This window comes from Centruroides vittatus, unplaced genomic scaffold (genome assembly GCF_030686945.1).
Source record: "Centruroides vittatus isolate TY-2023 unplaced genomic scaffold, ASM3068694v2 contig_134, whole genome shotgun sequence".
NCBI classification, from domain to species: Eukaryota; Metazoa; Arthropoda; class Arachnida; order Scorpiones; family Buthidae; genus Centruroides; species Centruroides vittatus.
Genome location: NW_027120852.1, coordinates 1353591 through 1369134, shown reverse-complemented (window position 1 = coordinate 1369134; position 15544 = coordinate 1353591). Strand labels below are relative to the sequence as shown.

Genomic DNA, 15544 nt, shown 5'->3' with positions numbered 1-15544 from the left:
CATAATGATAAAGCAGAAGAAATTTAGTATGCAGCTGTACCAGTACTGTAAACCTTTCTTGGGTAGTATCTTCATGCTTGTTTAACATTTGTATTGCAAGTTATGTTCTTTAAAGAAAAGAGGTTTTGGTTTTCGAATAATTTCTGTGTGTCAATGACACTTGAAACAATTTTAAATAATCTGTTATTAAAATTCTAGTCAGTAAGGATAAAAAGAGAATCCATAGCTAATTGTGTAACACCTGTATCAGAAATTCATTATGTTGGAACATTGCTATAAACTTTTAAAAAAGTCAGCAGTTGATATATATCTGCCTTTGTTAAAGGAGTTTTCAATAACCTAGAAATCATTTTATAGAAGCATTTGACATAGGACCTGAATTTTCTGAAGAATGCTTTCCAGAAAATAAAAGGTGAGGCCTTCCTCATGTTAAATCAACCTTACCAGATAAAAATCAAGATCACTGTCTATTGACATTAATAAACTTTAATAATTAAAACATAAAGCCATGCAAGTACTTTTGAATTTTAGAAAATCTTAAAATTTTATATCAATATCAATTATTATTATAGTTTATTAACACTGAAAGACACTAGTTTTAATTTTTATCTGGAAAGAATTATTTGGCATGAGACAATAATTGTTTCATAAATCAATCTGTTAGTAGCATCTGAAAGTGTCAACCACCATATGAAAAAAATGCTTTATAACCAACATGCCATTTCTTATTACCTATATGTAAATATTCTTCCCATTTTGATGCAAATCCATCAAGGAAATTGTACACTGTAATAACAAGATCAGAGACATCTTCACCTAGCTCACATAAGCTTTACAAACAAGCAGTATGAACAGTCTGGATGGAACAAGTTCCAATATCAATTAGATCTATTTTACAAATTGCTACAGCATCTTCAAAGTCTCATCCCTTCATTTACATTACATTCATTGAAAGTAAACATCCACAGTTCATGTGATGATAGACTTCCTTTCTCAATGGAACTGAATACAGTTGCATGTATTGAAGTTGTATCAGCTCATCTAATGAAAGTAGAGTTTAAAAGTCAAACAATTTCTCCTTTCTTATCAGACCAGAATCTGTTCACTATTTGGAGTTCTTTCTTATTTTCTATATTAGCTGTTTTCATCATAACTCAGTGTATAAAAAAGAAGTTTGTGCCTCATCTAACATCTGTTGATTAAAATATGGTACCAAGTTTCTGTTGTAAGATAATGCATCTTTCATTCAAAGAAAATCTATCAAAAACACTTAAATTTGGAAACATTGCCTTCTAATGGAGCAATGTCATTACATTATGCCAATCGAATAATTATTATATACATCCTTCATATAAATTAGGCAATGTATGCAGCATTCTTTACAGTGTATAATCCAGTATACTGAGCATAAGCAGCCATTATATCTCCAGTTTATATCTTCTTTGTAGTCATAACTGTCTGCTTAATTTGCATGAAATTTCAATTTTGTATGTGACAATCTATGCAAATTAATCTCTATAAGTACCACACGTTCGGGAACCAGTTACCGGTGTTGTACAAGAACGGAAAAATTGTCGTTAACCTAAATATTACCACCGGTAACTGGTTCCCAAATGTGTGGTTTGCACCCCCGGTGTTCCATGAATGAAGTAGAAGCTTACTCTATAAGTACATTTGGGTATAAAATAGGTGCTTGATATTTAGCATTAGTTATTGATAAAATGTAAACAATTACTCTTTTTCAAAAATTCATTTTTTTTTCTGATAATTACTAATATGAAAATTCTAGACTAGCTAGCAAAGTCAACTTTTCTATGACTTTCATGATTGTTATTACTAGTAGATATTCCCATTCCAGTATTAAAAATTACTGCTTAATTTTATTAAAAAATTTTGATGTTTTATTTTTTTTTGCAACAGACAAAAAGCAATCTTTTTTGAGAAAAACCAACCTGCATCACTAAAATAACTATTCTTGCTTGAAAGTTTATCTCCAAAAAAGTATGAAAGGTAACTACTAATTCATGAACTATTTTGATAATGCAAATTTCTCTTTTTCTTTCAAATTTATGAAAAAAAGAACAGAATTAATAGCATATTCCATACATTGGAAAAAAAGCCAATCAAAATATAACATGTAACTACAACTCTGTTCAAAGTATTCTAGAAAAAATTAAAAATAGCCAAATGTACATAAAAACTTTGTCAAGTGACATGCCCATAGAATAAACAGGGATGTTAAGAATCAAAATGTAAAAAAACCTGTATCTTTTTATAATACTAAACTTATTTAAAGTCCTATTAAAAACAAACAGTTTTAAAAAATAATCAAATTTAAATTAAAACTAATCATTGATAAAAATTCTGATCACAGAAACATTTATACTTTTTAAATTTTAAAAATCAATCCAGTTATATCTCTATATAAAAATTTTTATTTGTAACTATGCATGATTTAAGTAATAGTTGCAACATCTTTTCTAAACTATTTGAAAAAAAGTGTTCCAGTGTTTATCTATTTATTATTACTATGTATTTATATTTAATAAATATTAAAGTAAGATAGAATGGATTAAAACAAAGCACCTGCTACATTTTAAAGCCTACCTGTTTCTTCTTTTCCTCGGGCGAGGTGATCTTGCACGATGATTATCACTTATTCTTCTACTATGAGGAGAGGGAGATCTAGAATGGCCACGGCGCCCGCTACCAAGGTGTTTTCTTCTAATTGGTGAAGGTGAACGAGATGGAGAACGACGACGATTTTCTAAAATGTGTTTTGTTCTGGGTGAAACCGATCTTGATCGTGATTTAACTTGATGTGTTTCAATCGATCGTCTATTTGTAACATTTACACTTCCTGTTTTAGGTGAGATAGATCGAGAACGAGAACGCATCCTACGACCACCACTCATTCGTTTAGATTTGGATGTTGATCTAGAACGAGATCGTTTCTGGTTATCACTTGATCGCTTCACATTTGAAGGTGATCTTGAACGTGAACGTGTTTTATGATGATCTAATGAATGCTTTGATCTAGGTGAATCAGATCTCACATGGCTCTTATTATGACTATCTGATGTGCGCTTCAACTTAGGTGATGCTGATCTTGATCTAGTTCTGTCTCTAGCACTGTCAGTTTTTTTATGTGGTGAAGGTGAATGAGACTGTCCATGACGATTCTCTGTAGAATGTTTTTCTACTTTATTGGGTAAGTCGCCCTTTGATTTTGGAGAGGCTGAAGCTCTGGAAAAAAATTACACACATATATAATTATCAAACCTAAGAAGTAACCTTACAACACCATGCTTGTTTAAGCAATTTTCTTTCCAGATTGTTCAATTCAATCAAATTTTCAATGCAATAAAGCAATAATCTTTAACAATATTTCACCTATTCCATTACAAAAACAATAAGTTTATCAATTTTAAAAAGAATTAAATTTTATTAATATATTCAAACGCCAATAATAATAATTAATATATAAATAACGATTTGACAAATTTTAAAATATACCTTTCAGGATCTCTCTTAGTTTTTCCTTCAGTAGTAGTTTTATCTCTGTCTCTATTACGTTCCCGTTCTCTTTCTCTATCCTCTATTTTTTTTAAATTGGCTTGAATGCGTTCTTGCTCCTCCTAAATATATAACTTGTTAGTTTTAATCAATGTATTTATAAAATAAAATCAATAAGTATTATAAAAACATGTATTAAGAAAATGATTTTCACACCCATCAATTTAACATTCTAAGCCAATTTAAACCATATCATATATTTGATTATCATCAACATCACCTAACAAAACAATACTGATTTCATTCATTTTTAAAATATAACAAATATTTTTAAACATATGAAATTTAACCTATTCCATGAACCAATATTTCTAATCCAAAGCACTGAAATTTAATAAAATATGTATTTCTGTAACTCAAATAAATACATACAAAATAGTTATTTTAAAAAATGACTATTTTTTAATATTTTCTTTTCTGTTTAATAACTCAATTGTAAATAATCAAATCATATTATCACTTAAATCAATGACAAAAGAAATAATGCCTACTAACAATTTGTCAGCAATATTTTGCTAAATTAAGATGATGTTCCTTGATCACTGGATCAATTAGAAACAGACTGTAAGAAACCGAGTCCGAGCTGTATTTTTATTTTCTTTAATTCTATTTTATTTTGGGGATTATGTTTAGTTAGGGCAAAGGTTCCCTTACTCACTCAAAGTAACGAACGAACAAAAAAAAGGGAAGAACCAACTCACCGACCTGACAAAGCACCGTAGGAAAAAACTAATGCGCAATTGCATTTTCTCGACTCGGAAGTTCAAAAGAAGTTCCTCAGAGTGAGGGGGAGACCCCACATGCACTAATGTTGAGAACTCGCTAAACCTTAAGCAGAGACATCTCAAACATGTAAGAGATCTTAATAGAAAGTTATGTAAAAGAATTTAGCGAAATTGTCGGAAAAAACGCTGACCAGAAGAAAAGAAAAAAGATTGTTAGACGTTAACTATGTAAATGAGGGGGTGGTTCCAGAGAATCATTGTGACATCACCTCCCAGCATAAAACAAGCCATGTTCGAAACGAAGGACGCAGTGAGCTTCCAGAGCATTCGAAGAGAGATTCCAAGGGGATAATCAAGGTGAATCGAAGTAGTTCCTGAGTGATAGATTGAAAGAGAATTCTTGGAGATTGAAAGAGTTGGATTCAAAGGAGTTTTGGCTAGAAAAGGTTTCTATAAGAGATGACAGATAAGGTTCTAGTTGGTTAAGATTCTTTGTACATAGTTATAAGTTGATTGACCTTGTCGGATTTCAAAGGGATAATAGAATTTAGGAGATAACTTATCTCAAATTTTGTCAGTCTTTGAGGATATCGAATAAATTGTTGTTTTGACTTTAACTACTTGTATATAGTGCTATTTAATAGTTTATATTAAGCTTGTTTTGTTCTTTATTGATCTTGACTTATAAGTTAATTCTTTTCGAAGCCCGCAAGTCCAGGCCTGGCATTCTAACCGTGAACCCGCGTAAATTACTTGTTAGGTTAACAGTCATAAGTTTCAACCGATAGTTTCACCAACGGTAAGTCCATTTTTTTTTTTCACTTGTTTTCAACAGAAATAGATAAGTACTTTACAAGACTTTCAAGAATATTTTTGTGGATTTAATGTTAATCTAATAATTTTAAATTTAAACAGTAGTAGCGTTTTTCCAATGGAATGATTACTGTACTCACTGATTCCTCAGATTATTGTAGAATTAGTCATCATTTGAGCCAATAAGTACAGTTAATGACTAGCAAGCAATTGTTACTATGTACTAAAACTCATTATAATTTTTCATAGACTGTATTTTGGTAATTAATAACTGTAAAATGTCTAATATTGTTATATAATTAGTTTTAATAAAGTTTTGCTTTTTTTTAAACAAACTTTGATGCAAATTTTTTAAATCTAATCTATAAACTAACAAAGTTTTAGATTATGCAAAATTCATATTATTTGGAAAGTATGTAAGTTTCTATATCTTTACCTGTCTCTTCTTAATTTCTTCTTTCTTCTGCTCTAAAAATGCTGCAGGAATTCCACCTATATTTTCTTGAGCACTTAACAAGAGAGTCCATAGTTCAGTCATAAATTCTCTTGCATTCTTCCCATTGAGAAATCCAGTCAAATTGATTTGCATTAGCTTCCCATCAGGATACTGTAAAAGAAAAATTAAAAAACAGTGATTCATATTTTAAAATTAAATTCACTCAAGATGTTTATAAATTAAATATATTTTATATCTTAAAACTTCATAAATGCAAATATTAGCCAATTTCAACTATGTTTTAATTGCAAAACATGTTTTTAATTTCAAAAATAAATTCTTAATAATAATTTTTTTTTAACCATTACAGACAATTGTTTTCAAATATCATTCACAATTCTTTAGATAACTGTCATAAAAATTTATTTACAGAAAACTGTTATTAAGAACTGGAACCCAAACTTTTGATTCAAAGTATTCTACTACCCAAAAAGTATTATTTTTAATGACTGGCATTTGTTATTAAAATTTGGTCAAATTCAGATTTCAAGTTTAAAAAAAATTGTGAAATATCATTTTAGATTTATTTTCTAAAAATTTAAATTAAAAGTTTGAAGAAGATAAATATCATACTTATAATCAAATAATATTCAATATTGGATATCAATAAATAACCCATCAATAAATACAATACTTCAAAATTAATTTGCATAGCAATGCAACTTGACAATCACAGAGATACAGATAAGATAAACATCGGTAAAGCCAATCAGTATTGCATGTGATCTTACAGTAGAAGGTAAACATTTAAAGTAGAGCAATGTGCCATAATTTCATTCATAACCACAGAATGGACTGGATCTTTAAAAATTCAACATATGAAAAATGTCTTGTGAGGGGGTTAACCACCAAAATTTAATAGCATCAATTCCTTAATACACAAATCTCTTTGCAAAATTTCAGAAATTTTTGACAAAAAGACCAAGAGTTATTAAGCTTCAAAGAGGGTGAACAAAATAGTGCCCCTCCAAACCACATAAACATCCATACATATTTAAAAAAAACCTAATTTTTTTTGTATTTCTCAACATATCAAGGTTCAGAGTCTAAAAACGTAAAAATCTTTGGGGGCCGTTTTTTTTTTGACCGATTGCCACACTTTCTCTCTGTTATATATAACAGAACCAGAAAAGTAAAAACTAATGATTTACATGTTATTAGGTCCATATAATCTACCATATTTATTTGCATATAAGACAAGGTTTTTATTCATTTATCACAGCTTCATATTCCTAGGTCGTCCATTCACGTGAGCGAAAGATTCTTTGCGCTTTTGCAAATAATTTTTGTGAACCATGTATTTGCATTTCTTACCGAATGCTTACCTTCTTCTATTTAAAAACATAAGTATTTTATCTGGGTCGTTTGAATCGTTCTTGTGTATTGTCAGAAGTAAAGATGATTAGCAATAGGAAAAGCCGAGCTTTTGAATTAAATTCCAGATTGAAATTCCAAAATCACACATCAAAGTTGATATAAGTTTTAATCCATTCCCACATGAAAACAAATGATTATTCAGAAATCAGAATTCAAAGAAACTCTTAAGTGTAATCGACGGAGAGTGGATTTGACTGTTAAGAATTGGCATAAAAAGGTTCTTGATTGTCCAAGCTTTACATGAACAAATTATGTTGTCAATTTTACAAAAGTTTTCCTTAAAATTACTAGCATTTTAGCTAGTAATTTTTGCAGGAAAATGTGTGCATTTACATTTATTTGATATTTTACTTGTGATTAAACAAAATAAAATTAGAATTGTATTAATAAATCCAATTTTCTTTATTTTGATCTTTAAAGTCACACCTTGTCCTATATGCGAGGTCGTCTTATATGTGAGTAAATATGGTATATGTATATAATACATTATAAAAATATCTAAGTTTTATTTTATAATACAGTAATTCATATCTTATTTTACAATTCAAGACACAAGTTCACATACTATATGTCAAATGTTTAAATACACTGTTAGCCTAAACACAATTTGTTCCCCGTCTGAACAAAAACTAAGAATTAAGTCAAAGTGCTAGCAATTCAATAATTTCAAGGGTCCCTGAAACAACAGTACTGACTTGAATAAAAAAACATTGCACGCACTTGTCACTTTGAGCCCACTGTATCTTGAAAATAAAATCATGGACCCCAATTTTTATTAATTTTTAATCTCTTCTATTCATGTTTTGTAAAATGAAAAGTTTAATCAAAATTGACCAATCAAATTTTGAAACACACCAAAAATACCCAAAACCAGGAAAACTATTTCATAATACGAATGTTTTCATCCATTAGCCATGATCAACATCAGGTATTTCCCCAATGATGTTCGTGGTGTTCATTTGATGTATATTTGGTGATTTTCATTACATACAACCAACTGATGAAAGAAGTGGAAGAGGCTTCATTAATGCTCTGTCTCAAATATTTTTGAATATAACTTTTTTTTTTTTTTTGAATTACTATTTTTGGGAACTGATGAGGCAAAATGTCTTATAATATATAACCAAGATTAAATGTTTATCATTTTTACATTTGTCTGATTACAACAATTTTTGTTATACTGTTTTATTTTTGATGAAAAATTAAATTATTTTAAAAAATAAAATGTGTTTAGTATTACAGTTATCCTCTTTCCCCATATTCTCAATGTTTCAACAACTGTAGTTATCACCAAATATTCATTTAAAATGTAATCCCTATTTCTGGTGAGGGATGCCTGTTTAAAATTTTTGTTATACCAAAACTGCGTAACTTCTATAAGCAATGTTATACTAGAAATTATAACTGTTTCAAGTTTACAATCATATGTTTATGTTGGTGTGTTTACTATAGCTGTTTTAAAACTTACAAATGATCATCATCATAAACATGCTAAATGAAAAACTATGAACATTTTTATGCTATTGTTTCCTACAATAATTTTTCTTATAATATTTTTATAGGAAAATTCAAACTCCAATCTTCTTCTTACAGATAAATCTATATTTCAAAATAGATCAGATAACCACTTAAACTGGTTTAATTTAGAACATTTTATTAATCACCTCAGTAACTTTAGTTTTATTCCAGTATTATCTTAAAAATGACAAGATAATACTGGAATAAAACTAACATTTCTGAGGTGATTAAAATCTATATTTTTTCCAGTTTTGATTTTGTTTCCCTTTAAGTAACATTTTATTACTCTAATTTTATAAATAGTACAAATTTATAATTTTACATTTAAGCCACTAAAGAGGTAGTGTGCAAAACAGCCTGTTTCAAATATCTGTTATAAATTCTGCTTTTTAAAAGTTGTTCTTTTTGCTCTTTAACAGTAAAATGCTTAATTTAATTGCTCTATTTCAGAAAAGCACTTCAGTATGTTAAATTCAGCTTTAACCGTGTTAGCAGTTACTTTATTTTCAATAAAAATTACACAAAATCAATACTAATTGCATCATTTAATTATTATGCCTTTGTGTCCTTAATTATAGCTTAAATTTATCTTTGTATACTAAGTACATTTATCAATTAACAGGACTTATTATACTGGAAAATTATGGATGCAGATATTTAGTCTTACTGATCAGAAAATATTATTTAGAAATAATATTTTCTGATCAGTAAGACTAAATAAATAATTTACTAAATAAAAATTTCTAAATAATTTACTAAATAAAAAATATTATTTCTGATCAGTAAGACTAAATATCTGCATCCATAATTTTCCAGTATAATAAGTCCTGTTAATTGATAAATGTACATACTTAGTATACAAAGATAAATTTAAACTAATTGCATCATATTTGTATTACATCGATATCTTATAAAATCATGGAAGATTTTCAATCAACACAGACATAATTGTTGTGTTTATAGTCTACTTGTATTGAAGTATTGAATTATAAGTAGAAACAACCTAACTTCTACAGGAAACAATTTTTTTGTTTTGTTAAATTCTGTGTTAGGTAGGTAGTGTAAAAAAATTCTAAAAATAAATGAACAGTGAAAATAATCAATTTGATACTTCTTAATTTATTACTTATGAATCATAAATTTAGGTTCCATTAATTTTAAACAATCAACAATCATATCATGTTACTAAAGAGAAATGCAAATAATATATGAAAATTCAATTATGTAATTCAATTCAATAATGAATTAGAATATAAACATCAAAAACTAAAATTAAGTTCAGATTTAATTACATATTATTTTATTAGAACTAAATGAAGCATACAGATTTTTATTTACAAATTATTACAAATTTTAAATACTGAATGATAAAATCATTCAATATTTAAAATTACATTTTTAACTTAAAATTTTAATAGCAGGTAGCACTCATTAATTTATTGAAAGTTTTATTGTTAAATACATTTTAAATTTGCTTTAAGAAAAAAGTAACTAGATAATTAAAAAATTCACTATGTTAAGATGTAAATAATTATATTAAATTTAAATTGTGATTTAGCCCAAAAATAAATGTTTATATTCAATTAAAATTTTAAAAATGATTATTAAAATTGGAGTTAAATATATGATTTAAAGATTTAATACTATTATAGAGTTATGAAAAGGTATTTATAAATAAAGAAATAATAACCAAGTAAAGAATACAAAAATTGTAATTTGAAAAAAATTATATAGGACATTACAGTACAATATTCCTTATCCATAATTAATGAACATTTTATTGCACTAATTAGTTATGAAGAATTTTAGAAAAAAAAAACTGTTGATTACTATTTCCTTTGCATGTTACATAATTGTAAACAATATAATTTAGTAGTTATGATATTTAAAAAATAAATATTTAAGTTTATATTTTCAAAACAATCATTTTAAAACTAACAAATCTTGAATGGTAATCTAATACAGGTATACCTCACCTTATGTGGGTAATTGGTTTCGGGAGAGGCAACTTAAGTCGAATTTACTTGTCACTAAGCTAAACCACAAATAACCATTCCCAGTTCTGTATTTTATTTTATTTATTAATGCATTTTTAATAATATATGGTTAATAAGATTCTATTTTAACCTTACAAACAGATTAATTTTTTTCTGTACTATATTAAAAACTAAAATTTATCTAAATTTACAAATACATGCACAGTACGTACATACTTGTAAATGTACATGTTTACAATTTGGCGATGTTTACAGTACATTGCGAACTCTATTTGTTAATGTGGTTTGCTCTGAGACATTATAAAATAAAATGATTTTGTAAGGTTAAATAACAAATACAGTTATTAAAATTTTGAGATAGTAGAAAATAAACTAATTTATGTTAAATTTACCAATAAAGACCACTAAATAAGACAACAACACAGAGTCACAGATGCTTTCATATTTCGTTCTCTAGGATTTATGATGTACGGTATTAACATTTACTGTAAATGTATTTTAATATGATTTTATATACTTTATTCTTATTTATTGCATAGTAACATGATTTTATGTGCTTTTAACACTTTTCTAGTGATATTACGACTTCAATATTTGTGGCAGACAGACGTTAAGTCAAATAAAATGATTTAAACTTCATTTTTATTTTTTCACACAAACACACACACACACACACATATATATACATTTTGATAAATGACGTATAAGCGAGAACAACTTAACTCAAAACGACATAACCCGAGGTATACCTGTATATCAAAATGAAACATTAATGAAATCTGTTATATATTACTGATTCATTCTTTTATTTTATGAAAAACAGCTAAACAGACATTCATTTTTTTTAATAAAAAGAAAGAATCTAAAATTGCATTTGACACGTCAGAAGCAAATCCAGGAATTTCATTTAGGTGGTGTGCTTGGTGTAAATACTGATATCCAAAATTGATTATTTTTAGTAATAAGACAAGAAAATAGCAAATCTTACACAAAGAATTTTAAGCTTATTTATTTTAATAAAAGCTTTAAACTATATGGAATTTTAATTCAAATGTATGAAATAAAATTATTATTAAAATTTGTGCTATTTTTAGTGTCAGGTCCGGCAACATTGTAGCAATTTCGTTTTTGTATCACAGTTGTTTTGTTGAATTTCAACTAAGTTTATTTGCAAACACAAGCCATTATTTTATCAGAAAAATGACGCCACAGAAAAGCAAAATGTCTTTCTCAATTACATGTAAAGCAGCAACTTCTTTTTGTATTTTGTGCTTTTATTCAGACACTCCAGAGCAATAACTTGTTGCCATTTTAAATCAGATCAGACTCTGGTTAAATCAGCAGTTAAATTGTGTGCGGCAGTGGGCTAATGGTTGATTGGAAGTCTGCATTATCAGTGATGAGTTGGCTGTTGTGCTATCGGTCAGCCCACGTTCATACACATTTAGGTGATAAGACAAGTATCACTAAGAATAGGTCACAATTATTCTAGTAGGGAGATTTTCAAGTTTGGGGAGCTACTTGCTGGGGAAATCATAAGCCACCATTAAACCATCATTTTTATATAAATTTTGTAAGCATTTTCAAGCTTTATTTATTTCAAGTATATATATATTTTTTCCTATTAACTTAAACCTTCCTATTATCTAAGCTAGTATAATTATAGATATAATTTCAATTTTTAAGTTGATTGTTAAGCAAATTTAGAAATAGCTAAGAGAGAAAATCTTCAGAATGTAAACAAAAACTGATATAAAATGAAATTAAAAAATTCTTTTCAAATCAAAACACACATTTTTATGCTAAATAAATTTCTAAGCATTTGATATTTAATAATAATAATCTGGATAGAATAAAATTATAAATGCAATTAAAAAGATAATTTTAGAAAAATATTATATAACTACAATATTTAATATCAATAAATACATTAATAGGATACATATAAAAAATTCATTTACTAACATATGTTGATAAATACCTATTCATAAATGAGCTTGTATATATAACTCCATATCTTGTGGTCATAACAAATTACATTTTTAAAACGTTTAAACTAAATCTAAACATCATTTCATGAGCTAAGTTTCCTTTCAAGGTAAATTAAAAAATAAATTGGATCATAAAAAGCGCACATTTTTCTAGTAATAGGTTACTACATGTATATTTTCATAAAACTTCAATACAGAACTTATGATTTTCAATTCAGACGTTTTTTTTGATTAATGATAATTTATGTTTGATTGCAGAGTTCAAAACACAATATCATCTTAATTTCTCTGTTATCTTAACTAAGTTTATACGTTTTTCAATTGTTTTTAAATTTCAATTTTTAGGTTTTAAGTTTTCCATTAAATCTTTTCAAAATTTTTTATCCAATAGTAACAGATTTAACATTGTTATATTTACTTAAATAAAGATATAAAAAGACAGCTTATTTTTAAGGAAAGCAAACAGTTTTTCTTGTTAATTTTAATATTAAACTATTAAGAAACCTTGAGGCAGAGCAAAATAATTCCATCAATAAACTCTGAATTTTATTCAAACAAATTTCTAAATCAGATAGAAATTTAAACTTAAGTTTAACTTCCTGGTTATTATTGTTGATTTTCATATTGCTTTGAGTTTTTATCAGTTGTCAGACTGTATCTGAACACAAGTTTTATGGATAGCCCTAACAGTAAATAAGTATTATATTAAAGTTACAAAATATTAAATTGTATTAAATTTTTAAGAATTTCCTTACAGGTTCATCAGTTAACAACCATTGTAGTTATTAAAATTTAAAAACTGACAGCATGACAGAGATGCGGCAATATAATTTAAGATCATAAATGTTCATGTAATCAAAACATTTAGTTTCCTGAAAATAAGAAACATTAATTGTATAATGTAAAATTATGTTTTTATATAAAAGCTATTATTTCACTTTGTTCTAATAAAAATTGAAATTGACTAATATAAATAAAAAAAAAGTAAGTTCTTAAATTTAATTTTTTTATGAATGACTAATAATAATTATACTAGACATTAATAAATTTTGTAAAAAATTTTATTCAATATTCATATAGTAAAAGCATAGTAAATATATAATTTAGAAGTAAAATCAGCAACTGGTTCAAAGACCTATAATGCGTATTAAAAATTGGCATTTATTTCTACACCTTTACCACTCATTACCCAGAAGAACCCTGCGACAGCACTTCGACGAAAAGACTGTGACGTCATTTCCTAGAAGACTGAACGAAGTCAGTGTAAGTCACAATGCTCAAAAGATTTTGGTAAAATTTATTTGTAATGATAAATAATGGTTAATTATATAGATAAGCACAATTAATATAAAATTTACAAACCGTTCACACCCATTTATATTAAAATTCTACATTTAATCATTTTTTAGGTATGAACATGTGTAAATTACAAGTAAATAAATTATTAAAAATCAGAATATATACAGGTATTACAAAACTATTCATATGTAACAACTACATAAAATAATTTGAAATTTTGATAGATAAATATAAAAATCACCTTTGCAATTATTAACTGAAATTTTCTCTATTGTCTTTAACTGATTTATGAAAGGCTACTGAAAATGAACATTTTTACAATTATAGAATAATCAAATAGATTAAGAAAAATAATACAACTAACCCAAAAGTTTTTATAAATACCATGCAAGAGATGGTTGGCAACCTGCCTCCTGCCAAATTGCTTAGTAATTATTTAACCTTTCAGTCCAATACAGTATCTGACTGTTTGTTTACATTAAGAAAATCATTCAAGATTATAAATATTATATTTAACATAAATAACATTAAATTTAATGTAGTCATACACTGGAGAATATATGAAACTTATTAAATTTATTATTACAAAATACCTATCAGTTATTTTATACAAATGTAAAATCTTTAAATCAGCTTCCAACTCTTACAAATATCAAATAATACTGTTTTTTTTAGATTAGATTATTATTTAGACTCCAAAAAACAATTTATTTATTACAGTATGATTTTCTAAACTAGTGTTTCTCAACCTTTTTCTCATTGCAGACTGGTAAAATTATGGATAATTTTACATAGACCAATAATTATATGTGACTCTGAATTATGCTAATCTAGAGTTAATGTGCAGTAAATAACAAAATATGTACAGTAACTCCAGATTACTATTTAAATGTCACCTGCATCAGTAGTCAAGTATTTTTTGCAGATCAGCATTGGTCCATTGACCAGTAGCTGAGAAACAATGTTCTAAACAATATAATGTTTTATCATTCTTAAAAGTCTATACAATAAATAATTGAGTATATTAGATTAAAATAATTAGTAGTATTAGACTGCTAATTAATCAATTATTTTTAAAAAAATTTAATTTTGTCAAATCAATAGCTCCAATTATTTTCCACCATCTAGTTTTATTTTGTTTCTTTTAGTCCATAATTGCTTAAAAAGTTTTAATGTAACTGATAACTGATTTATATTCAAACTAAGTTGTCTTTGATCTCTCACTTGCCTGTCATTACAGCAAAATCTTCAAGATAATTTTAAAACGTCATTTAACTTACCAAAAGAAAAATCCTATATCTTGAATCTTCAATAAGTACTTATAATAAATAACTTTTTTTTTAATAATAAATGAAGCTTTTCTACTAAGCAATATTGTTACTACTATGAATGTGCCATAAATCAACTTAATAAACCTGATAAATCTCTATTTCTTCTTCTGGATATTTTTGAAAATATGTGAACATAACCTGATACATTAATAATACCAATGATTTGCCCAAATTTTTATCAGGCTATATTAAAGTTAATTAATAATCCAAAAGAAAGCAATTTGGCTGGAGATAAGCAGTTAAAACTTACTTAATAATATAGCCCAATAAAAATCCATCAGATCACTTGGTAATAGTGTTTTTATTTTAAGTTAATATATAAATTAAAAGTATATAAATTACAACTACAGTATGTAACATACTACACTGCTGTGAAAAACTTAAGGACGAGATAGCTAAAGTAACAGAACTTATGAACAAT

At 26.7% G+C, this 15544-nt stretch overlaps 1 protein-coding gene across 5 annotated transcripts in view; it reads right to left on the bottom strand.

Annotated features, from left to right (window-relative positions):
* The window catches only part of LOC136990716 (serine/arginine repetitive matrix protein 1-like), a 97253-nt gene that overhangs the window by 40307 nt on the left and 41402 nt on the right, over positions 1 to 15544 (bottom strand). For all 5 annotated transcript variants that reach the window (XM_067289132.1, XM_067289133.1, XM_067289134.1 and 2 more), the window contains 3 exons: positions 5551 to 5721; positions 3517 to 3638; positions 2608 to 3246 (listed from right to left, as the gene is read on the bottom strand). In XM_067289132.1, the coding sequence (XP_067145233.1) occupies positions 2608 to 3246; positions 3517 to 3638; positions 5551 to 5721 (932 nt within the window). The remainder of the gene's footprint in view (positions 1 to 2607; positions 3247 to 3516; positions 3639 to 5550; positions 5722 to 15544) is intronic.